General features: G+C 24.8%; 3 protein-coding genes across 4 annotated transcripts; 1 reads left to right on the top strand and 2 right to left on the bottom strand.

The window, feature by feature from the left end:
* Window positions 1–346: 346 nt before the first annotated feature.
* LOC112593078 lies at window positions 347–12,221 on the bottom strand. Its single transcript, XM_025337332.1, has 14 exons — window positions 12,074–12,221; window positions 11,850–12,007; window positions 11,611–11,793; window positions 6,950–7,166; window positions 6,660–6,874; window positions 6,416–6,601; window positions 6,061–6,208; window positions 5,800–5,988; window positions 5,388–5,473; window positions 4,881–5,274; window positions 3,910–4,124; window positions 2,669–2,854; window positions 2,385–2,526; window positions 347–725 (listed from the first exon to the last, which is right to left on the bottom strand). The coding sequence occupies exons 1-14, from the start codon at window positions 12,078–12,080 to the stop codon at window positions 571–573; spliced, it is 2,481 nt and encodes an 826-aa protein (XP_025193117.1). The 5' UTR covers window positions 12,081–12,221; the 3' UTR covers window positions 347–570.
* Window positions 12,222–12,518: 297 nt separating this feature from the next.
* LOC112594758 (serine-arginine protein 55) lies at window positions 12,519–18,512 on the bottom strand. Its single transcript, XM_025339727.1, has 10 exons — window positions 18,340–18,512; window positions 16,791–16,985; window positions 16,413–16,483; window positions 16,121–16,234; window positions 15,733–15,820; window positions 14,390–14,463; window positions 14,122–14,331; window positions 13,994–14,053; window positions 13,686–13,781; window positions 12,519–12,831 (listed from the first exon to the last, which is right to left on the bottom strand). The coding sequence occupies exons 2-10, from the start codon at window positions 16,917–16,919 to the stop codon at window positions 12,744–12,746; spliced, it is 930 nt and encodes a 309-aa protein (XP_025195512.1). The 5' UTR covers window positions 16,920–16,985; window positions 18,340–18,512; the 3' UTR covers window positions 12,519–12,743.
* Window positions 18,513–19,004: 492 nt separating this feature from the next.
* Window positions 19,005–21,857, top strand: LOC112593757 (Meckel syndrome type 1 protein). Of its 2 annotated transcripts, none has more exons than XM_025338302.1 (8): window positions 19,005–19,290; window positions 19,481–19,688; window positions 19,756–19,970; window positions 20,445–20,649; window positions 20,725–20,863; window positions 21,046–21,180; window positions 21,240–21,493; window positions 21,556–21,857. In XM_025338302.1, the coding sequence occupies exons 1-8, from the start codon at window positions 19,214–19,216 to the stop codon at window positions 21,793–21,795; spliced, it is 1,473 nt and encodes a 490-aa protein (XP_025194087.1). In that variant the 5' UTR covers window positions 19,005–19,213; the 3' UTR covers window positions 21,796–21,857. The 2 variants fall into 2 exon arrangements, with proteins under 2 accessions (XP_025194087.1, XP_025194077.1); XM_025338292.1 differs by having other exon boundaries at window positions 19,008–19,290; window positions 20,445–20,655.
* Window positions 21,858–26,608: the final 4,751 nt, after the last annotated feature.

Below are 26,608 nucleotides of genomic sequence, written 5' to 3'. Positions count from 1 at the left end.
TTTGTTTTTTGTGAGGTTGCTAATAGTTACTTATACTTACACAGACACACAGTTACACGCATATTATAACTATATGTCAGTGTATACCATCAGCATACCTATATACTAAATTAGGTTTTATGAAAATATTGATCGAGAATTCGTTCAAATCTACCTCTCTATCTTCGCATTTAATATATGCGTAAATAAATATTCTGGCTTACTTAGATACTGAAATAATTGCTCATAATATATTTTTTTTTAATTCATCGATAAATTTTAAACGAAAGCTTATAATATTGTTCGGCAAGCGGTTTGACATCATATGGAATGGAAATAAAAATTACTATATACACATTATAAATTATTTTTATTTTTAAAACTTAGATTTATTTTTATTTTATTTTTAATACAAATTAATTAAAAATATTTCTATATCCTGAATGAAACTAAAACTGAAATTAATTACTATAAAAATAATGTCACAATAATCTTTAGATGATGGTTATCGATTTAATTTGGTAAAGATGAGGTACATTGTACATCATAATACTTTGTCCGCGTCACATCCAAATGATGAGGTTTGAATCATTAAGTAAAAATATTACTATTTACATCATGTACTTGGCCACTGAATAGTATACTTTTAGTAGCACGGTTAAAAATGTAAAAAATAAAAGGCCGATTTACAGTGAATGACACAGGTGGTGATTGTGGTATGTTACTCAGAGGTATAACAGAAACAACTGCAAAATAAATACATAAATTAACGCTTGATAAGCTACGAATTATAGACATCTAGTATTAGTACAACATGCTATAAACTAAAAAAAACATAATATATGGACAGGATAAAATTATTTAAACCAGTGACGTAGATATTTAGAATTTTGACTTGGAAGGATATGAATTTATTCAGAGCTCAAAGACTTGAGAAAAGCCTCACCCCCCTCGTCCGCTATGTCTTAAAATTTTAATTTAACTTAATAACATTATTATAAGCACAAAATATAACTCCCCATTAATAGCCTTAATGTAAGTAAAATAATTATTTTTAAATCTAAACCTAACCTAACTTTCTTTTGAGGTGATTTACATAAAACCTTAGATAATACATATAGTATGGATAGAGACCCTCATATCTTGATAAATTGAAACACTAAATACTTATTTGTAATAAGTTATTATTAACACACGTAGATGACGTATAATTAGAGCACACATGTGTAAATGGCATGTCACAATCAGACTACATTGTCATTCATATGTGCATCAAATTGCTTTTACAGACAAGTTGGGTATGACTCCATCCATGATATATGATTCAACCATAAAAATTTTTCCCATCACTTAAAATTATTAGTATCGTCACATAATACAATGATAGATATCAGGATTTATTTTTATCCTCGATAAGTTATATTTTTATCCAAAATAATCACTCATAATCAGAGACTTATAGCACTATAAAACAATTAAATAAGCACAATAGTCTGCTTAAAAAATATGCAAAAAATATGAGTTCTTGACTTTATTAGTGTACCCCAACGAGTAAGAGTAACTAATCCTGGAGGCAAACATATAATATATTGGGCTTCAGATTTGAAAAAATTAACATGACTTAAAACTTTGTTCAAAGTTATATTATACTAGATAGTATAAAATTATCAACGAATTTATATTGCACTCTAGTCTCTAACTTTTCTGCTAATTTCAAATGTGTGTAGAACAAGTGATATTCATGTAATATGGATCATTTAAGTGATTTAGCTGATATTACTATGTAAGGCGCTGCATCAAATAAAGAAAGTAACACACATGATATCATCTTTCGGTACCTATGTAGAATCAACACCAACATAAGCGTAGGATGATCAATTTTTTTTTAAAAAAGGGAAGGCTGTAACCCTCTTAGGGGTAGACATGTACTAATTCATGGAGGGTTTCATCTGAATTTTGGAGGGCTATTTTCTGAACTGTGGGCTAAGGCCCCAACCCCTCCTACTACACCTATGAACACCAATATAATTTTTTCTAATAAATTGCACATAAAAATACTTAAAAATAATTTAACCACATGGCATATAAATTAGAAACCACATAAGGGTTCAAAAGAGCATTTTTCTAAACATGATCATAAAAAAAAAAGATTTTAATGAAAATTTCCCAATTTAGTCAAAAACAACAAAATTATTTAAAAAAAAAAAATAGCAATAATATGCAAACAACTCTGAAATATGCAAAATAAAACTCATTTTAGTATGAAATTAATTTGTTGCTTACTCAGATATTATTTCAAGCTCCAGAAAAAATATGAAAATTCTATAAGTCTTGTCTCAAGCGCTGATGTAATATGTGTTTAATACAACATAAATAAGACAAATATTATATATTTATATAGATACCTGTAACTGCGCTAGCTTTAGAGCCTTTTTCATTGACTTCCATCGTTACTTTATGAGTTACATCCTTCACAAATACTTGTTTTGCCGGATTAAATATTGATGATAGATTTGCATTACTATTAAATAATGAAGTTAATCCAACCTAAATATATAATTAATTATAAATATTATTATAAACTTACAGCATTGAATATAAAATGTGCAAATAATATGATCAAATGAATGCTCAGCTTCAGTTTAACATTCCAACTTAATAAATAATATCTGTATATTTTTACCCATACCTTTTTAAGCGTAGATGATAGCTTTGTAGAGTAATTAATTGTGAATCGTGGCAAGTACAAATTAACAGTTCTTTGATAAAGTGAATTCAATATTTTAGAAAAAGGATTATGTTGTAAATCTTTCAATAACTGTAAAAATGTAGTATTTTCATCTGGCAATAATACAATCATACAAAAATTTGTATCCTATAAAATAAATTTAAAATAAAAAAAAACACAATGAAGTAATACCTGGTACCTATAGACACCTAGCAATTTTAAATTTACCTTTATAGTAAATATCTATGTAATTAAAAGTATTTATAACTATATTATATAAAATGTGTTTAGAAATTTTAATTCCCCAATAATTTTTAAAACCATTCTAGACCCTTTTTTTAGATAAACCAACTTATTATGTCTTTAAATTTAAACTATGTAGAATCGTTGATTATAAAATAAGCTATCATCAATGGTAGAATGTAGTTATAGATCAAACTATTCATTTCACAATAAGCTTATGAGTTTTTTGACATAATTTGACCCTAAAATATTAAACAGGATAGTGCCAAATTGTTGAATATTTGAATCATTTAAAATTTAGATAAATAATGCGACAATAATATATTTAAAGTGAATTGTTATCAGAGATAAATATTAGAAAACCACCTCAGTAATATTATTATACAATAATTATTTAATTCATTAAAGTACAAAAACCAATGTTTCTGAAATAATTAGTATTATTACCACAGACTCTATGAAAAGTCCATGTTATTACACATATAAATGAGGTGAGAGATTAAAAATAAAGTCTTTGATGAACCAAGTACATGTCAGAGTAGCATTGTTTATAGGCATGTAGCATTAAACCATTAAATATATAATATATATATATATATATTCATTATCATCATCATATATAGCTTAAGGGACCATTGAAGTCCCTTATATAGTTATATATATATATATTAATTATCTAAAATTTTAAAACAATAAAATTAATTATTTTTTAAGAAAATTAATAAGTAGGTATGAAAACATTTAATACAACTTTAAAAAAAAAAATAAAAAACATCCTTGTAAAAAAAAATAATAGATTATGTTTTTGAGATTATTTAATGATTTGCCTTTTTCAAAAAATACTATAATTTATATTGTTTAAGTAAACTATAATAAATTTGATTTCCTGTGAAACATTTAAATAAATATTTTCAAAATAAAGTTATATTATGTATTACTTATTTGTAATATTTACTTACCTTATAAAGTAGTTCAACAACTTGAGCATTAATATCTGATATATATCCATATCTTATTTGGTTTTGTAAATTCATCATACTGACTTCAGTACACATATTAGGTTTTATGTAAAAACACTCCTTTTTTGTGCTACTCTCATTAAATTCCACTAACCAATCTCCTTTGAAATATAAAACATTTGCCAATAAAAGTTCAGTGTTTCCATCAAAATCATCTGAAACATTAATTAAATATAACAATATTATTTTGAACAATGAATAAATAAAAAAATAAAATTATCAAGTAAGTAAACGTTCTATTCTAGAGTATGTGTATAGCTTTGAGTGAACCTCGTCGTCAAATAGGTCACTATAATGGATATAATAAATAATATCTTTAGATATCACCCTATTTTCCTTCAATAATGTATTCATTCAAAATCAAATAATTTTAAATTTTAAAATTTAAATTTTTTTTTTAGAATTTTTAATTTTTAAATAAACTTAAGAATCATATTTTTATTTATAAGCATTAATTCAGTATAAATTTTTTTTTTTTTAAATGGTTAAATTTCATTTGTAAAAAAATTGACACAGTATAGGTACTCCTTAAATGGTACATTTTATCAAAACATTTGCTAAATTTAAGAAAATGTCTTGCAGCATACTCATTCTTAGTCAATTTTATGGTTTATTAAAAAAAACCATTTTTGTGACTTATTATCTAATATTATATTTAGAGTGGATATCAAATCAAGCCAAGCTCACCTAGTTACACCTAAGCTTCAGATATAAAAATAAATTAAAAAACTCATATTATTGTAAAATTAATATGTCCATTATTCTACTCAGAATACAAAAATTTAAAATCTATAATAACTAAGAAACAATGTTGTAGTTTTTAAAATATACACTATACATTATATCTAAGTAATACAAATGTTTTGAATGTTTAAACACTTAAAATTTAAATACATAAAAAAAACACTCACCTTTAGAAATTATACTGTTTACATGTCCTCGTGTAGCATCAGAAATTTGTTTATTAATCATTTTAATTGATGCTTCAATATTAAGAAGATTAATCTCACTTATATTAGCAGAGTAAAAATCTTCTGCTATCTCTTTAAAATAATTAGATATACTGTTCTTATTCTTAACAAATATGTTGTTAACAACTACTAAATCAATTATACTACTTTCTATAGACAATTGATTTAAGCGTAATACATTATGAAATGTTGATTGGTCAGTTGGTAAACGTAAAACACTATTTAATTGATTCAAAGTATCTCCATGAGCACCTTCTGATAATAATGTTAACATACTTTTAATACTAACAGGAGAAATTACAAAATTTGTGTCAGGTTGATTAGAGCTAAGTTCCTATGAAAATTAATAAAACAATAATTATGATTTGTCAAAAATACAGATTATAAATAATATATATAAAACATATAGTTTTAAATAGTTAAATATTCTCAAAAAAAAATTCTTACTTGAAATAGTTCTTTGTCAAAATAACTAAACCGCTGAAAGTCAACATTTTGTTCAAAATTCATTTTCAATTCAGTATCCCCTACAGCTATAATATATAATACATATTATTATCTATTTTGCATTTTTAAATCTGGTGGTAGTTGGAAAATTTACTTATAAACCAAACTAATTATTCTCAGCTGTAAAAAATATTGCCTAAAATTTATCTAATAAAAATAATATTTGTTTCTAGCAAATGAATTTAAATATGAGTCCTATTAAAATTATATAATTGAAAAATATAATATCATAAAAAAATGTTTTTACTATACTCAATTTTACAACTAAAATATTTTTAAAGGGTTTGATCTCTTCTAAATAAGTAAAACAATTATAATTTATTAATTTTATGATTTAAAATTATAAATTTACGTTTCATTAGAGTTGGAGTATTAACAATTGGGATAGAAACTACAGGCAAGCCTTGTGAAAGTGGATTCATAACTTGTCCAACAAATACTATGGTATCCATTGTAATATCTTCAATCATGAATAAAAACGGTCTATCAACTTCAAAATAAGCTTCGATAGATACCCCAAAACGGTGATCCAAATCAACTTCTATAATAAAATTTAAAAAATATTAATTGTATTTTTATACATATAACTGTGTAAAAATGAATTAAAACAAACCAGTAGCAGCATGAGCAGTACTTCCTTGTTCATTTACTTCAAGTCCAGCTTTTTGAAGTATATTCGACACAATAAGACTACCAAATAGACTATCATTTCCTAAATTTGTTAAATTTGCATTTGGTCCAAACATATCGGTAATACCTAACTATTAATTATTACAAATAAATAATTTACTTAAGTTTAGTATCTCATTATTAGTTACTACTATGAAAGTTACTAAATTACTTGTATAAATACAAATATAAAATATCATTATTTTAATTTGATAATTATACAGGTACTTTAGTTACCATATCTTTCTAATCATTAGAATTAGAATAAAAAATATACTGTTTTAAAAAAAAAGTCAAACCTTTTGTAATAATGGTCCAAGAATTGATGTATATTCAAAATTAAATTTTGGTAACACAAGTTTTGTGGAAAACATCTTCATATTTTTTATTGAATCTCCCAGTAATGATGGATTAATTTTATTAATTAAATTATCTAAACCGTCAATTACATCTGGCAATATTATATACATAACAAATTTGTTTCCCTAAAAATGTAATGTTTAAGTATGTAAGTTATTACTGTAAAATACTCAAATATTTTACCTGATATGGTAAACTAATTAATCGTGCATTGAGTGATTCTATGGTAGATAATTTAAAATAGTTGTAAGTAGTCATTAATGGAACATCAATAGTAGTTTTTGAGTTTAAATAAAACACACCATTTTTAGTAAGATCTTTATTAAATGGAGTTGTCCAATATCCTTTAAAATATATAGCATTCAATAAAAGTAGAACAGTACTTTCTTTAGTTTCAGCTAAAATAAATATAATGTTTTTATTTTTATATTGAATCTCATAAAACATTTATCTTATTATATTTAAATACAAACTTTCAGATATTAGTTGTTGAATACGTCCATGAGTAAGGTTTTCTGCCCACCGATTTATTGAATTCACAGCATTTACAGGTTTACTAAAATCAACGATCTCAAAACTTGAATTATACCACCTAGATATAAGTTCTATAAAATCAGATTTTGGTTGAACTGATATATCCATAAACAATTTAGTACCAATATCCAGCTCATAATCATCTTTTCCATGACTCTAAATATAACATTAAAATTGTAAAGAAAACAATAATATAAATTAATAAAAAGTAAAAATTAAAAATGAACATAAATTAAAAAACAATGTTATAATTTTTTCTTTAAAACTTTTTTTTTTACTTTAGTTTATCTTGATTTGATAAATGTGAATAAAAAAAATAAACAATTTTTTAATATTTTTATTATTATAATTATTAATTTAAAAGTAAATTTTATTATTTTGTCTTTGTGTATCATTAATTTGTATAGGTTCTGCATAAACATAAAGAAACCCCAGAAATGTTAACAGTACCTATTGAAAAATATTTTATTTAAATTGCATTACATAAAATGTATACAGGTAAACTAGTATGCTTAAATTTTAAATAAATCATTATTTTTTAACAAATATTCATTGAATAATGATTATTTATATATAATATTTTCTATCAAGGACTAATATTAATTCATCTGGTTATGTTATATACCGATATCAATATCTACTACACTATATTATTATAATATAGAGTAATTGAGAATAATAATTGTACTACATTAAATATAATAAGTATGCTATAACAACTACATATAATATTATGTGAATTATGTACATCAACCTAATCATATATATATATTATATATTATATAAATATGAACAATAGTATTATATTTTTAACCTTTCTAAAAAAAAATATTTTGGGTTTACCCTCTCCTCCCCGCACATACACACACAAATTTTTAAGAATTTGGGGTTTATGATCTCATACGTGTTGAATTTTTTTATATTCTTATAAGTTTTATTCCAAAAAAATGCATAACCTATAGAAATCTGATCCTAACATTCTTCCGTTTTAATCAACTCTAATCATTCTAATCTCATGTAACATTTTAATAGATTGTAAAAACAGTCTAAACGAGTAGAGTATAGTAAAAAAGAATATTAAAATAATTAATATTCTAATAATTATATATAACCTAATTTAATGATACATTGTACATACATTTTTATTCAATATTTCCCATAAGTTTCCTTTTTTTCCAATGTAAAAATAAACTATAGAGAAACATTAAAAAATATACGTAGGAGGAAACTATAGATTTTGTATCGAAATTATCGAACTAAGAGACGAGTAAATACCCTAGTGCCTGGTAGCTGTATTCTTCCCATATAATTAAAATATAAATACTTTTAAGTTAAAGTGTTTATATTTTTGAGTACCTAGGCATCACAAATTTACATTTTAATTTAAATTTAAATTACTTTTATAATTATTACTATATTATACTAATTAAATTACTAAAATCTTTATTAATAATTAATTTTAAGAGTCTATCTAATTCAAGATTTAAAAAATTTTCAATGTTGGAAAAAAATTGATTATATATTGTTAAGATATAGTTTTATGAATGGGAAATTAAATATTTTAATTTTTAATTTGAGTACAGGACCTAAACTTTCGTTTAAAATCTCGTTCTATTGTTCAATCTTAGTGCATCTATTATAGTATTTATAATCATTAATCGTAAAATAATAACAAATAAGTGTGATAGTTTCTTTTTAAATTTAAACTATTCATTAATTGATAGGTACATACTCGATAAAATAATAAATAATTTTTGTTATTGGTACAAAATGGTACAATATAATAATACAGTAGCGGCTTGTGCTAAGTTAGTTCACGGTGGTTCACGAGCATAGGAGCACATGAACCACCTAAAAAATTATTGGATTTCTATAGTAAATTATAATTGGTTATTATACACATAGTTTGTATTAAAAACAATTTTGCAACTTTTCGTGTTGAAAAGTGTGTCTATTAAAGATTAAATAATTTGCAGAGTACACATTTATTTTTATGTTTCGGACGCCAGTAAAAATATTAAATATATACGTCGGCAAGTCGATTAATAATACACGGACTTTCGAAGCACATTTAAAGTTGCATCGGGATCAGACCTACTTTTATATAGCCACGATGTCGGGTCAATTGTCAAAACGATAACACACCATCCGACCATCGTATACCTATCAGTCATTAATTGCCGCCACTGTGCTCTCTCAAGACTCAAGTCGACTAATAACTACTATATCAACAATGAAAAATAAAATAAAATAATATTGTTGAAATCAAATAGCTATTAGTCGTCATTAGTAACTAATTTTTTGTAATAATTGTATAACTTAAATAATAAATTATAATTACCTACTTTAAGATTTTGTATTTATGTTTCATACATAATAAGTCAATAATAATTTATTTTTAATTTACTGTGGTAAAAAACTTAAAATAATTAAATTTAGATAATAGTAGGTATATTATTTTGGGTATATAGGTACCTAAAACAAAATTAATACTTTTTTACTATCTAACATTGGTATCTTATTAACTTTTTGTATAAATCACAATCCGCCACTGTAATAATTTATCGATTTTATTTATAATTTAAGACCAAAACTATGAATTCAAAAATATGTTCTAAACTCAGTTCACAAAAAAACATCTCACGACTCACGAGTCACGAGTACTTATATAGTTCACCAAGTGGCCCAAATTTTCAACTTAATAGATATACACGTACGACATGGAAAATTCTCGTTCACCAAGTTTAATAGTGTGCTTTTAGTTTTGATATTAGAGTGAATTGACCTAATATCAAAATTTTAGGTAAAAACATTATTTGTGTTCTCACGTTGGTTTTTTACGATATTCTAATTTTTTAAGTGAGTTACGAGTATGAAAAATATAAATATTTGAAAATGCTCATAATTCACTTAAAAAATTTGAATATCGTGAAAAATCATTGAGAAAACACAAATAATGTTCTTAGTTCTTACTTAAAATTTTGATAATAGATCAATTCACTCCAATATTAAAACTAAAAGCACATTAATACACTATTAAAATTGATGAACGAGAATTTACCATGTCGTACGTGTGTAAGACGGAGACAACACATGCGAGTACAACGTCCTCTTTAACTTATGTTATATAAACATAATAATTATGAAACCATAAATATCGAAATTATACTTTTGAATAATTTTATAAATAGGTACTTCACAAAGAACTGTTGACAATAATAAAAATATTGTATGATCTTAGCCCCTAGGTCCGAAGATATTTTAAAATGATGTAAATAGCAATTGTTACCTAAATATATATAATATTAAAGTTAATTACAGAACTGATATTATAATATTCTAAGATATATATTATATTTGTCTGTCCAACAATTAAATTATGAATATCTAAAAAAGGTGTTGATAATAATATTATAATTGTTAATTGGTCAGTGTTTATATTTTATTAAACGTAATATTTTTTTTTATAAAAAAAAACACAAGTTAAAAACACTGATATTCAAACTGATGGAACAAATTCTAATAAATAATTTTTCCAATATTTAAATTATTATAAAAACCAGAGTTAAGATGTATGCTTAGAACAGGTTTATATTATGATTAAAACAGGTTTTTCCATTGTTTAAAACACAAACTTTAATAATCCTAATAATATTAACCTTGTAATTTGCTTGTCTTAAAAATACTGAAATTTTAGAAATAGAATCACACATTTACAATAATTATAGTTGATGACACCGTTGGCACCTAAGTCACAATTTAAAACATTATGTCAAAATGCAAATAATATAATATAAAAAAAATTCTAAAGAAATCCTATATCTTTAACCTCAGTCCTATCACGTTTTTTTTAAAAAATTTTATTTCTATCTCATCCGACTACTTTTTCTATAAAAAGATAATCTATAACTCTTAAGAGACCAGGGACTGTCTCACTCGCATGAGTTGTTCACTACTAACATAACTAATTTACAAACAGCAATTCTTACTTCTCATTTAGTCCTATTAATTTTAATATGAAAATGAGTTGATATATTATAAAATTTACAAGTGACAACATATTCGATGGTTTGTTGCAAGTGTTTGTTAATATTTTAATTTTGAAATATGTTACGAGTATAGTTAAATTGGGACGTTTTTACCTCACTTCAAAATTAAAACATTGTAAAATAACTTAAAACAAACAACAGGTTAAATTGTTACCTACCTTAGAATTCTATTATTTATAAACGGAGAAGGAGAAAACAGATATAGGGGAGCCCTGCTTTATACAGAATATCGTTAATCGTATAAATGTTAATACTTATAAATAAAATAGTTTAAAAAACAAATCAATCTCAAGACTTAACGAGTAGAATACAGAATATTGTTTTCGAATCCCTCACTAACCTCACCTACCTGCAGTATAACATTGTTTTGATTGGACTTAAGTAGTATCGTATTTAATATAATTATACATTTAAATATTTAATTATACACCTGATTAATAATAATGAAACATTGATACTCTTCCAATTCCCAAATAAAAAATATGTAATTTGTACATTGAAGACTATAAATTATATTAAGATGTAATAATTACGTTAAATCAATAATTTACTTGTAATGATTGCAATTTTTGAGAATAACGTTCTCTTATACTTTGTTTACGACCATTTATTCCAACAACTTGTTCTATCTGTTTAGCTGTATTCCCTAGAGCTCCTTCATATAACATCAACAGCACCAACTTAACACTTATAGAAGATACAACTGCATTGCTCTTCTCGACATCATGCAAAGCCTATTGATTAAAAAATTGATTTGATTATCATGAAAATTACTATTATGTTTCAGTACTTTGCATAATCTCCAATTAAATTCATGAAAATCTGGTACATTGTTATCTGACACTTTTAGAGTTAATTTGTCTTTTGCACTAGCATTCGTTTGAGATCTAGTAGTAGCAGCAAGTGCTACTACAGACATGGACAAATAAATGATAAAAAAAAAATAATCTAAAATCAAAATTAATAATTCTTAAAAATTGAATAAATAATTTCGAGTTAATGTAATGCACTTGCCTTTCATTGTATCCAAAGGTTTGTATAAATTCAAAATATTAAACACAGGTAAATATGCATAAGTTCAACTGAATAAAATGAGTACTAAAATATTTCATAAACACTCGGCAAGATGAACCTTGTTATTCGCTCATTAACTCAATAACTGGTTTTATACTTCTGCGTATTCATTAAAAACAAGTTTTTAAACTGACCCCACCTTGAGGAATAATTATTGATGAACGGGAAGGAAGGTAAGATTAAAATATATAATCTTATCAGTGTAATGGAAGGGAATACCAATAATTATTATAATCAACATAAAACACATTTGTCTTAAATATAAGTATATAATCATCTTACACACATACAAATAAAATAAGTGATTACTTTAGAACTTATACAGAAGAAATAAAGAATACCATACAATTTTCTATTCATTTTTTTTTTTGCAAATGAACATAGATTTTTTGTCAAACAACATTCATGAACGTTTCTTCAAATGTTATCTTAAGTTTTACAATACAAAATGTTCTGTAAAATCGATAATTGGTTTATCTCTACGGCATTGAACATAAATATGACCTAGTCAAATGGTTAGATTAAGTGTACATTAAGTTAACTGGATAGAAAAAGATTGAATTGTTAAATATAAAAAAAAAAAAAATAATACAGGATTCAATATGTATCTTTAATCGTCTCCTGACTGTGGACTGGCATCACCATTTTTCTCTCTCGATGGTGAGCGTGATTTTTCATCAGGAGAACGAGAATCTCGCCTAGAATAAAAATAGTTTTAAGTACATTCACATAAATAAATTAAAATTGTATTTATAGGCAAATTAAATTAAAACTCTTAAATATAAATTTTAAATTTAAAAAAAATATATTCATAAAATATAATAATACAGAATAGAATGATAGCAAATTTTCTAAAAAAAATCTTACTGTCGTGTTTTAATTAATCATGTATTTCAACTATTTATCAAATGACATAATATATTGATTATTGCATAATATTTTAAATTGTAACTAATATATTTAAAATAAGTAATATGTTCTATCTATAGAGTATCTAGCTAAAAATGTTATTTCAGTTGCTTTCTTTCATATCATATTCATCCAAAAATAAAAATAAATAAAAGGCGCCCATATGGGGGGCAAGGGAGGGACACGTCTCCCTTAGAAAATGTTGAAAAATTGTTTACACAAGATCTACAATGAGTGGAGATAGACTTGATGAATTATGCATGATAAACGTACATAGAGAAAAAATTGATGATAAAACGAAAAAATACATAGAACAAGTAATAAATATAATTGGTGTTAAAAAAAGAAATTTACAATTTTTATTTGTAAATTAATATTTTAATAAATGTATATTATTAATCAAATGAACATTCAATCAATTACTTATAGGTTAATTAGTTAAATAATTATTATTTTATTATCTTTCAGTTAATAAATATATAATAGTATAATGTTAAATTTAAAAAACCCTTTCCTATCTCATGGACATGATTAAAATTTTGCCCCCCTCCCCTTGAGAATTTTTCTATGAGTGCCCTTGATAACAAATAATATTTTGAGTTACATACGTTTTCAATGTGTAAATTATCTGTAAAATACTTACTTAATACGTTTATTTGATATTGATTGTGAGCGTGATTGAGACCTCTTTTTATCTATAGATCCTGAACGGGAACGTGATTTGGAATGAGCTGGTGATCTAAATTTCAACATAAAATATAAGTAATGATTAAGATTCATTTAAGGTCAACATTTTTAATAAAAAATTCAAACAAAACTTAATATAAACATTATACGTCATGTGTATCGTTAACTTAATAATAAAATACACGATAGAAAAAATAAAGTTCAAATTTAATATTTAAAAAATTAGAATAAAATTTAATTTATTATAGTTATAAATAAACATACTTGTAAGGAGATTTCGAACGAGACTCAGACTTTGACTTGGAATGGCTGCGTGATCTACTTCTAATTAAAAATAATTATGATATATAAAATTATGTCTAAATAAATTACTAATATTAGCATTTAAAAACCTTGAACGAGAGCGTACACGCCGACGAGAACGAGACCTGGATCTTGAACGAGAACGAGAACTTGAAGGACTACGAGTGCGTCTGCCACCACCACGACCGCGACTACTACTTCTGTCTTCTAAGAGTCTTATGCGACGTCCATTCAATTCTGTATCATCTAACTTGTCCAGTGCAGTTTTGAGATCCGAATAGGATGCAAATTCAACAACACTTCATGAAAAAGAATAAACATTAATATAAAATTTGATACTTATATTCAAATATTTACCCTTCATTTTTGCGTTGTTTATGCGCATCAGCATAAGTAACTTCCCCAGCTTGGCGCATGAAATCCTTTAAGTCCTATTTTTTCAAACAAATTAATAGTAATGAGAAAATATTGAGGATTATATATTTATATATAAATACATTTACAAATATAAATTATATTCTTATTACTAAATTAATAATGCTACGCCAAGTATGATTTATCAATTTTAAAATGGGATTATTTTTGGAAGACTTCACTTGAAAATGAATAAATGATGGGAAGTGCTCATTTGCTGTTAGTGAACCGAAGATATTTTACACATAATGGGTTACGTTGATTTTGATTTTAGTGCTTTTGATGATCGTGTGGCCTTGTTGTTTTGATGACTGATACAGAATTGCTTTTTCGATACTGCATCTTCTAGATCCTTAACTTGTTATTAATTTGTTTTTTATTTTCAAAATAATATTGTTTAAAAATTTATTTTAAAAGCCTAACAAATACCAAACATTGTTTATGTTATTATTTAAATACATACCTCTTAAACACATGGAATGGTATTGAAAAGCGACTCGGTCTCGGACCATGTGTGGGGCGACATGAATGGGGGGTTAACCAAATTGGGCAGCTGATCGGCTTGTATGGTTGGGAACACCTTTTGTGGTTAGGCCGATCATCCTAGGCCCGGAATGGAATGTGTGATATTGTACTGTGATCTTTTGTGGTATTGGCCTATGTGCCTCATAGTGCCACTCTTATGTTATCGGCCAACGATCAAGCGTTTAATGTCATTGGTATGGACATCGATCGAACCCAACACATTGTGGTGGCTCTTTAGAAAAATAATATTACATATTTTTTCATATTTTTTTTTTTTTGTTTGTATTTTATATTTTGTATTTTTTTTTTTTTTTTATTATGATTAAAAATAAGTTGTTTTCTCAAAACAGACTTAAACTACCATCCACTTTATTGTACTAAAAATAAATATTAGTATATAACATACATAATAAATTACTAGTATTAATTAGTGTTCTTGTTATATTTGGGTAATAAAGTGAACGGCAAAATAATTTTATGATTTCTTTTAGATAGCAGAGCAATTTATTACAAAGATGTTAAACCTTAATAGAATTGTAGGCTCTTTCCTCAGATAATATTATTGATTGAACGTTTATCAGCACCTCACAAAAACAAACCATATGTGAAAAAAAAGTTCAGAAGACATTCAAATAAGTAAGATAAATATCCAAAATTATCAAATGGCAAAACAAAAATATTATTTTAAAATAACAAATGGAAACAAATCTAAATAAAATAGTAATTAAATATTATAAATTAGCATTTAAATTATTTCTTACCTGCCAGCTAACACGACTTGACAAATTTTCGACAATTAATCTATAATTTGTTCTTGTTGGTGGACCATACCTATCATTTCTGTCATCCCTTAAAATAATACAATCATATTAATTAATCAACATTATAAAAGTAATTTTGAGCAAATATCAATAGATAAATAAATTTATGTTAATACAAATAGTATCAATAAATCAATATTCAAGAATAGTGGGAAATATTTTTAAATCCAAGTAGATAAATCTACTTAAATTATAATCCAACTAAGTATAGAGTAGGTCAAAAAGTATTCTATCATACACCTCTTAAGTTCTAAAAATCTTCCTCTCTTTTTATAACTAGTCTAATATTCGCTCTACCAAATCTTTAATTTAATTATTTTATACACACCTAGCATCACGACGAGGTCGCCTTGGCGGAGGTGGTGGCAAATCACCGCCACGTCCTGAACCACGCCAAACATCACTGCCTCTTGGGGTTCCACGAGCTCGTTCAACAGAAACTCTAAATAAAATATACTGATTGTTAAAATTTTAAATTCATAAATATAAGATGATTTTTATTCTCATAAATTTATCAACTCTGCATTATAATTTAACAGTAAAGTCAATATTTATATAATATGCCACAAAAACAAATTTATAAGATTACAATTATAAAATATAATGATAAAAAATTATACCTTTCGCCATTGAGTTCACGTCCATTCAATTCATATACTGCATCGTCAGCATCGCGATAGTCATCAAATTCCTGAAAATATATTTTGTATGCATAAAAGATAAATGTAAGAACATAATATTTAATATTACTACATAACCTATTTAGCATTGATATTTTTTTTAATATTTAACATATACTAAACACTAAATATTACATATTATAATAAATTTATAGCCATTTTTAAGCAATATTTCTACAACATCGAAATCATCTGAAAACTTTCTTTATCCCTTTCATACATTACATAAAGCAAATATATAATATGGAAAATACCAGCATATATTATTGTATCACTCCTTATCCTGGAAATTTTTTTTTTTTTTAAATGTACACTTACCACAAAAGCATATCCATTTTTCATAGCAATATCCTTGACTCTGCCAATTTTCTGGAAAAACCTCTCGAGATCCCTCTCACGAACACGATGAGACAAGCCGCCGACAAACACTCTAGTACCATTACTCATGTTGACCTCTTTAGGTAAGTCACCAAATTCTTAGAAGTTCTATAGCTAGACAGGCTTACCTAGCTCCTGTTAACAATCACCATATATTACAAACTACATAAATAAATGAAAATATTATTATAATAAAATTTTTATTGTGGAATTTGAAATTCTAAAAAAAGATTAACAGAAACGAAATGACTATAAATTATTACCAAAAAAATCACAAATGTCACACTGTAACCAATTTAGAGACTAAATTAGAACTGTAGCTACTTGATATAATAGAAATATTAATTATGATTTATAATAATCCTAATTTCTAAATAAATTAATAACATAAGCTAAAATATTAAATAATTAGAAAATATAAAATTTAATTTCACATAAAAGGTAAATCAAGTGTACTTTAATTTACTATATGATTTTATCTTTAATTTTAATTTCAAATTTAACATTTTAATTTTGATTTTAATGTATGACCTTAAAAAACACTAGAGTACAGAAAAATAAAAACTAATATTTTTATGCTAACAAAAATAAAAGTAAACATATTTTTTATTTGAACCAGTCAAAAGCATAAATCATAATTTATTAAATTACCATAATAAATAAATCGTACTGTTACATAAAACATATTTAAAAAAAATAAGCCTAAAGAACTAACTCAATACATAAATCAATAAAAAATGTCACCTATTTTATAATAAGTAGGTAGGCATTTAATAAAATAAAATATAAAAGCACTTAGATGCTTCATAATAAAAATTAAATTGAGTATTAAAAAACAGTAGGTATTCTTAATGACTTTTTTTTTTAATTTGGCTTAATTTTCTTTCAACTGAAGTATAACTAACAAAATGGTAAAGGACAATGATCATTTTTTGCTTAACTATTGAAGTAAATCCCTTCAATGAATAGTAATACACAAGTTGTTTAAAACAATAATATAAAATATGTACCATTTAAAAAAAAATATTTGAAACAAAATAATCTTTAATTTTATGTTTATTAAGTACCTAAATAATCTATCGATAAATGAATAGAAAATTATTACTAAAAACCTGCTTAATAAAAATAAGATAGATATATTCTTAATACACATTACTTAAAGCTGTTAAAAAATTTAAAATATTCATATAAGTTATAAGGATAAATGCAACGTTCATGTGCACTAATATTTTAAAAAAAACTGTCGAGAAACAAAACAAAACATCTATCGTATAAATAATATGTGAAGGATGTTTTTGTTAAACATGGAAATATGATATTTTGAATACCTAAATGCAAATGCTTTATTTTAATATAAAATACGTAACTTTACTGGAGGTACCGACTGCAACGGTGTGCCAGGTGCCTAATTGTTAAAAAACACATGGCAAAGAAGTACAAAAACAAATGTTATTTAAAAAGATTAATCCATAAAATAATAAAAACAAACCTTTAAAAATGGCAGTGGACAATAAAACAAATTACGAACAATATAACTCAAATTTACCAAACGCAAAATAAATAAAATATTGCCAATTGGCATTAACTCACACGACGCAAATGCGTAATTACAAATAAAAAGTAACAAGATGGCGGAGTAAAGACGATCGTCGATCAAGCGTCCTTCCGAGTACACACTACACGAAATTATATATAAATACGCATGCGCGAAACGTTAATACTTTGTAAAAAATGTTTATATCAAAGAAGTTATAAATGTTCTTTACTAAATTTAGCGTGGTTGTTACCATTACCATGTACCAAAATTAATACTTACCTTTTTTAAACACGGTTGTACACTTGAACCACAGAGTTTCTCAATGGGTTGTAGTGGTTGTATGTCACACTCACGGCTTTAGATAGGATCTAAAGCCGTGGTCACACTTTAGATATAGAACTAAAATATTATCATTTATTTAGATTATAATATAACGTATCTGTGATACGGTTATTGATTATGAAGTGTTATTTTGTAAAATTAATAATTAAAACTTATTAGCAATCAATAAATATAAATATATTACATAATTATCATTTATCATTGAACATTAATCAAATTATTCAAATAATAAATATTTAAAATTTGTATATTGTATTTTATGGAATTGTGCCAACTGCCTTGTAGTAAAAAAGTTAAATATTCAACAATACCTATTAATTTTATTTATTGAATATCATGTTCAATTTAATCCTTAAAAACCTTAAATCATGTTAAAACATATTGACTATTGTAATTAAAAGAATACTAATGTATTACTTCATCATACAAATGTATTATATTATCTCAAAATATTGATTTTATTAAGACTTAAATTGAAAGAAAAATGTCTAATAAAGATGATATAGATTATGATGTAGGTAGCTATAGATGTGAAGGCTCGGTAGAACATTTTAAATTCAGGTAATCTAGTTCTATTGATACTTATACTGTACATCTAATAATGTCCATCTAGTTTTATTAAGTTAAAATTCTTATATTATCAAATCAACATCAAAAACTTTAATTATAATTCAAGTTATATTTAAGTTTAATTTAAAACTAAACTATATTAGTAAAATATCATTAACATTCTTTTTTATTTTATATTCAGAATATGCTTAGAAATATCTCGTACTTCATTTCACCATAAAAATACTGAAATTGAAAAAAAGTATACAAAAAGAATTGAAAAAGTATTTCATTGGATGGAAAAAACATTAGATGAACCACAAGATCAAAATGATTTAGAAGAAACGTCATCATCAATTGAAGGAAAACTTTTAGATAGCCATTTGAAAACCAAATTTAATCAACAACATGTAAGGTTATAAGTTTTAAGATAAAACGGTATGCATAAAATAATAATTCAAACTTTTATCATTTTAGAATGGTCGTACAATTTTACATGATGTTATGTGTCATGATAATACACTTACAGAATCGTTTAAGAAAATGGGCTTGATGAAAGATTATAAAAAAAATGCATATTTTTTTACAAAAAATGTTATTGATAATTCACCATCTGAAATTTCAAAATTACAAAATAGATTACCATATTTCAATCAAATAATGCATGTTCTTCTTGATCTTGGAAATAATGGGTAAAAGAATTATATAAAATAACATTAAATTGTCAATGAATAATTTACATGTTAAATAGAAAAAACATTTAAAAAGATAAGGAACAGTGATTTTCTGCTTTTGTTTATTGCATACAAAAATGTTGATGTTTTATTTCTTACATACTAACATTATCTAATGAATGTTAGGTTAACTCTTAAAACAAATTTCAATTTGTTGTAATACTTACTTCATGAGATTGGCTTTTCCAAATATATTTAAATGACTTAAGATTAAGGAGGATAAAACAAGAAATATAGAAAAGTATATCTCACTAAATAAATCTGTACATTAGAAATAGTATAGATCTAAATATTCATTATTTTTTTTTTGTATGTTAGATGAAAACAGAAAATCAATGCTTTAATCCAGGACTAGGGGTTTTCATTTTCTGAGTTTTGTATTCTTGTTAACTGATGAATGAAGAGTTGTTGATTTTTTTTTAATTATTTTAGTATAGAAGATGAAGAAAATAATCTTGTGATAGCATCATTGTATTGGAATCCAAACAGTCATATTATGACAATATTTCCTGATTTTACTACTAAAGACTGTTCAGGATATATACTTCCAATCAGTACAGTGAAAGATTCATGTTTTGAGTACCGATTTTGGATAGAAAATCTATCAAATGAATCTTTAGAACTGATGACTGATAGTGTAAATGTAAATTATTATTAAATATAATATATAATGAAATTTATAAAACAAATATTTAAATTTTATTTATCATAGTTTCATTTACTCAAATTGGATAACTATGAATTTTATATACCAGAGACTGATACAATAGAAATATTTGCAGAAATAACTTCTGCAAGTGGATTTGAATATGACAATTTATTTATTCGTTATTTTATTGATCTTCCATCAGGTAAATTTTCAAACTCACTAAAATTGTACTTTTATCAATAAATTTAAACATTTTACACTACCCGAGGATTAATACTATTAATTTAACATTCAATTAATATAAAATTATGTGAAAAATCTTTATACTTAGTTATTTTTTATATATCTATTTTATAATCAAGTTACATAAATTATGTTTAATAGAGTGGAAATGTGCAAATACCAATTCACTTAGTGGAACTACTCATACATGTCGACGAAATAATAATATGACATCTATATTTTCATATCTATTTAATGTTACAATAATATTACCAAAAGCAATTGATCAGCCTAAAGGTAAAATTGTGTATAATTTATTAGATAGTTATTTAAATTGTATTTATGTTATTCTTTAGATCAACCTATTAACTCTGCATTTATAACATTTATTATCTATTCAATTGATTCGTGGAACAAGGAACGAGTTGAAGGATATGCATCATATCAAATTCCAAAATTTTCTACTCCAATGTCTTATAAAAATAATATTGAATTAGAGGCATGGTTACCAAAATCTAGAAATTGTGTTGACAATTTACGTAGATATTTTATTGGTGGAACAGTAAAATTGGCTGAACCTAATTATATAAACATTCCTGCCAATTTCAATGTAAATTATAATATTAAATGCCATTCACTTGACTAATTTTAATATATTTATGTATGTTGTAGGAAAAATTGTTAAGTAAATTTGGAATGGAAACAGAGCATAGTGGTACACTGAATATTACACTAAGTAATATAATGCAGAGTTGTACAAACATTGAAAATACTAATAATATTAATCCAAATAATATTGTATCTGCTCAAGCGCTAGTAAAAAGTGTTAACAATGTAATGGCTAGTTTCAAAAGAGCACGGCAGAGAATGCTTTTAGCTTGCCAACCAATATTAAGTCCATCACATAATTAATTCCTTTTTATAAACTATATTATTATTTATTATAAAATACTCTAATTTCACATATTTTCATTCTAGTCAATATTTAATTGTTATACATAAACAATTATTGTTAATAAGAAATTTTTATACTCTTATTATACAACTCAAATTATATTTTTATACTTAGATTTATGTAATAAGTGTGTATTATCTTAGTCACAGTGTCTTAAAAAACTTATTTATTAAAAATTGTCATATAATACAATATAAATGTAATTACTGGACAATATTTATCTTTAAAAAAGTATATATATAACTCCTGTATTATATAATTATTATATTATAGATTTTATTTTTTTTATTTTAATTATTATTCAAATTTTTAATTTCATATTTAAAATACAATATATTTCTAAAAATGTATGAATATCTTTAATTCTAAATTTTGAACTTAAATTATACAATGTATTGTGTTTTTCCGTAAAATGTTATACTTACAACACTATACCTAATTTTTTTTTTTTTTTAAATCCATCAAAACTAACATAGAAGTTTTTATAATAATTAAAAAATAAGATAAATAGAACATGCATAAATCAAAAATTTAACTCATTCTCAACGTATCAATATTTAAGACAGAAAAAAGTTTAAAAATTAAAGTTCTTTAAAAAATGTTATTTAATTCAATTAAAATTTAAACTCAAAATAGGGGGAAAAGGCACAATTCAAAAAAAAAATTAAAGTTTTCAAAAATAAGTCTAGTATTAAGTCTTAATTAGAGTGAAAAACACAAATTAACTTCAGGGTCATGCATTCAAAATATTTTATTTTATCTTCATTTTTTAACTGTATTATATAATTACACAATCATTCAATTTGTAAAAAAAAGCAGAACAAAAAAAGTGTTTTAAAGATGGTGAAACACTTTCAAATATAAAAATTGTATACACTACTCTACAAATGATTAAATGATAAAAAAAATTTCAATGATGATTTATTGATGAGTAATTTTACCTTATATATGCCACACACATCTCATAAAATCATACATTATTATGGTAACATATTATACAAATTATATTTTATTTAATTTAAAAAAAAAAAATAACTGATACCAAGATCATGATTATATGATTATGTAATATTTTATTAATGTTTAAAAATCACCACTTGCCTTATATTTTAATTTATCAATATTTTATTTAGCAAAACCTGTTATTAATTAATATTGTACACATCTTATTATATTTATATATAAAAAAAAAAAAACATTTATTTTACTTTACTGTATTAAAATTAACTATAATGCTTATTTTAATGATGCCATTTTTAGCACTTAAACCTATTAACTACAAATGTAATTTAATATGCTGCTTTTGTCAAATCTAAATTTTAGTAGTATAGATAAAATAGTAGAACACATCTACTTATTAAAATTAATTTTCTTATTATGAATTAAGTACTTTTTGTGTTTTTTGATATTCACAATGAACATAATGTTTTATTAGTTTTTATTATATCTCAGTATTTTAATTAAGAATAAAGATATAATAGGTAATAATTTTATCAACCAATGAAAAAATATTCATTTTACTGATAGATTTATTTATTATGTAGATTCAGTAGTTTATTCATATAAAGTTTCAATTTTTTTATTTTATGCCATTGTGTTAATATTTAGTTTTATAAACTTGAAAATTTTATTACAATAAATTATAGATATATTATATTAGATACTCGGTATCAGTATATTAATTTTTACTATATAGCATTGACACATCCTGGATCTGGACCACAATTGAGACCTTGAGTAGATATTCATATAAATTATTGCTTAGTGATACATATTATTTGCTATTAATTAAAATTATAATATTAATACACATTAAAAACTAACTTTCAGAAAATTTTTGGTTGTGCTACACTATACATTGTTTTCTGGTATGTACTATATTTAGATATAGAACATGATAAAATGTATTTGTTTTATTTATAATATAATAAATAATAATACTTTACTCTATCAATTAATGCATTAAACAGTTTATTAGGTATATTATGATATAATTTGTATATAATTACTTATGAATTACATCTAAGTAATTATCTAATACCAGTAATACCTAATATAATTAATTGCCTTTATTTAATATTAAAAATTTTTGATTATTTACTTCATAGGTACTTTAAAGTTTTAACAATTTAGCTATAAAAATGCCAAAGATTTTAATTACGCACACGATTATAATAATTCATAAATATGAAAAAAATTTTAGTGTATTTTTAATGTTATTATTTTTTTATATTCGTATTAAAACAAATACTTTATTCTTATTTACTATTTGGTTATTTCTATACATTACTACACATATTAAAAAATTTATTTAAAGTGAATTTTCGTACATTGATTAAATGTAGTTTAAAAAGGGGGGCGTTCAGTAAAGCAAATCTTGTGCTTTAGCCACAAATATATGAAAAAATACTAAATAGATGGGTGCCTTCGAATTTTTATTAATTTTTAATTTTAATATAAGAGGAAAATGACCATCATTAAAAATTATCAACTTTTTTAAATATTTGAATTTGTATAATAAAAAAGACAGTGTCACAAATTATAAGTATGTAAAATATTAAAATTTATTACAGACAAATATTACATGTGATTCATAATTAAGCGTTAAGCCAATCTGTAAACATAGATAATATGGATTATAATAATTTATAATTGGTCAATTCACTCTAATATTAAAGTTAAGCAACAATAAGACTTGCTAAGCTGACGCAAACTTAATACGTGGAGCGTAGGTAAGAGAGAAATCAAAATATTGTATTGAGCTGAAATCCTCTTAATATAATCTTATTTTGTGATATCATCAAATAGTGGTTATTTATGCAAACACGTAATTTCTTATTTATTTATTATTTAATATTATGTATTATAATTAATTTTGTTGTAGATGGGTCATGGGTGTATAGGAGAATACAAAATCCTTTTTCTGGACACGTCTGATAATAATGACAGTATATTAACAAAATATGGTGTAAAATCTTGTAAGATATAACAAAATTATTAAAGGTAAACCGTAAATCAAAAGTTATGGTAGGCTTTTGCCATAATTTTTTTCAACAACTCCAAGAAAAAGTTTAAAATGGCGCTTATAATTCGCTGCCCATATTAGTACTGTACATTCTCGAACTGGTAATCGCTTATACATAACTTTATGATTGGTTTAATTGAAATTAATACATTTTCATTTTCATAAAGTTATAGTAATATTAAAATTTCCTATATTAATCAACTTTTAACTTTATACCAATAACTAATAATTATAAATTTTAATCGCCCTCTCACTTTTAAAATAAAACATTATACATGTATACCTAACATAAATTAATCATTGAGTCACAAGAGTCACGCCAGCATGGCTGGCAGGAGTGATGAACGATAGTTAGGGGTCGTTGGTCGTGACCGTGACGACCCCTCACCCAGTCCTCTTTCATTGAAACACATTTTTAGAGTCAACACATTTACATATTGACAATTATGAATTATTAAGAAAAATTATGTATTTTATTAATCTAAGCATGTAATCTGAATACTAGAGTATATTGTTATGACCACTTAACATTATATCTAAATTCTTAATCAAACTGAGAATTAACATCACCGAGATTATAAATAATTATTTTTTATTTAACTCAATATTGGGTTATATAATTCGCATATTAATAATAATTTATAATTTATAAATTCTGAACGGAGATAAAATGTATTTGTTTTACAAAGTTTTTTTTTGTGTCTGGAAAAACATTTTCAAGTAGTAAAAATTATGAGTAATTAATGACAACGCATTATGTATAAATGTATAATCATATAGTTACAGTAGTTACACTATAAACTAATTTTATTATTGCTATTAATTATTCTATTAAACATTTTTATAAGTCTTAAAATAAGCAATAATCTTAACAAATGTAATAATTTTAACGATTTTATAAAATACATAATTCAATGGTAAATGTGTGGAGTCTACAGACGATACTTAAGAAAGGTAATTTTTAAAATTTTTACGTTTTGTATAGGAAAATGAGATATCATGTATGATTTACTTTCACCAACAATTAGAATCCAAAAAGAAGGATGATATTATTACAGTGATATTTCATAATAGAATTGGCAGCAATCGAATTATTGTACGATTACTACGACTTGTAGGTACTATTGTTTTTTTAGGTGTTACAGTTGTCCACGAAATCACAATATAATTTATAAGGCAGTAAAATAAACGGTCCATTTTTTGATAATTCATTTCAAGTTCCTGCGATTTACACATCAGGTACTTCGCGTATGAGAACGTGTAGGCCAAACCGAAAGACTGCATCTTATCGAACGTTATGTCATTTATATTACTAAGGTTGCAAGTCGGTCGTATTGACAAGGACAGAACGGTGACATGGCGGTTTCGATCCCGTCAGACTTACTGGGCACGGGAAATAAATCCAAGCGGTCCGGCAGCCGCGGGCGGGTCGATAAAAATGCATTATCCTAGTCACGGTTTGTATGCTCGGCGCCGGGTCAGCCGCCAGCCTCACGCAGTCGTTGAACTGCATTACCACTTCGACAGTTCGGCGAGGGAATTTCCCTTCCCACCCCCCCCCCCCCCTTGCCGATCGTTTTCGCCGGGTAATCGTAAATTCGTAACGTGTGCGCGCACGCGCCCCGTGACGTGGTGCGTGCAGTGTGCGCGCGCTTACACACGATTATTATTATAATATTATTATTGTACCTATATCATACGGAAAAAAGATTGGGTTTGTGGGCTGCGCGCAAGTATTTTTTGGT

The sequence above is a fragment of the Melanaphis sacchari genome, unplaced genomic scaffold (genome assembly GCF_002803265.2).
Source record: "Melanaphis sacchari strain LSU unplaced genomic scaffold, SCAv2.0 Contig0_pilon_pilon, whole genome shotgun sequence".
Lineage (NCBI taxonomy): Eukaryota > Metazoa > Arthropoda > Insecta > Hemiptera > Aphididae > Melanaphis > Melanaphis sacchari.
Note: the sequence above shows the minus strand (reverse complement) of the source record. Positions and strands in the feature narration are given on the sequence as shown.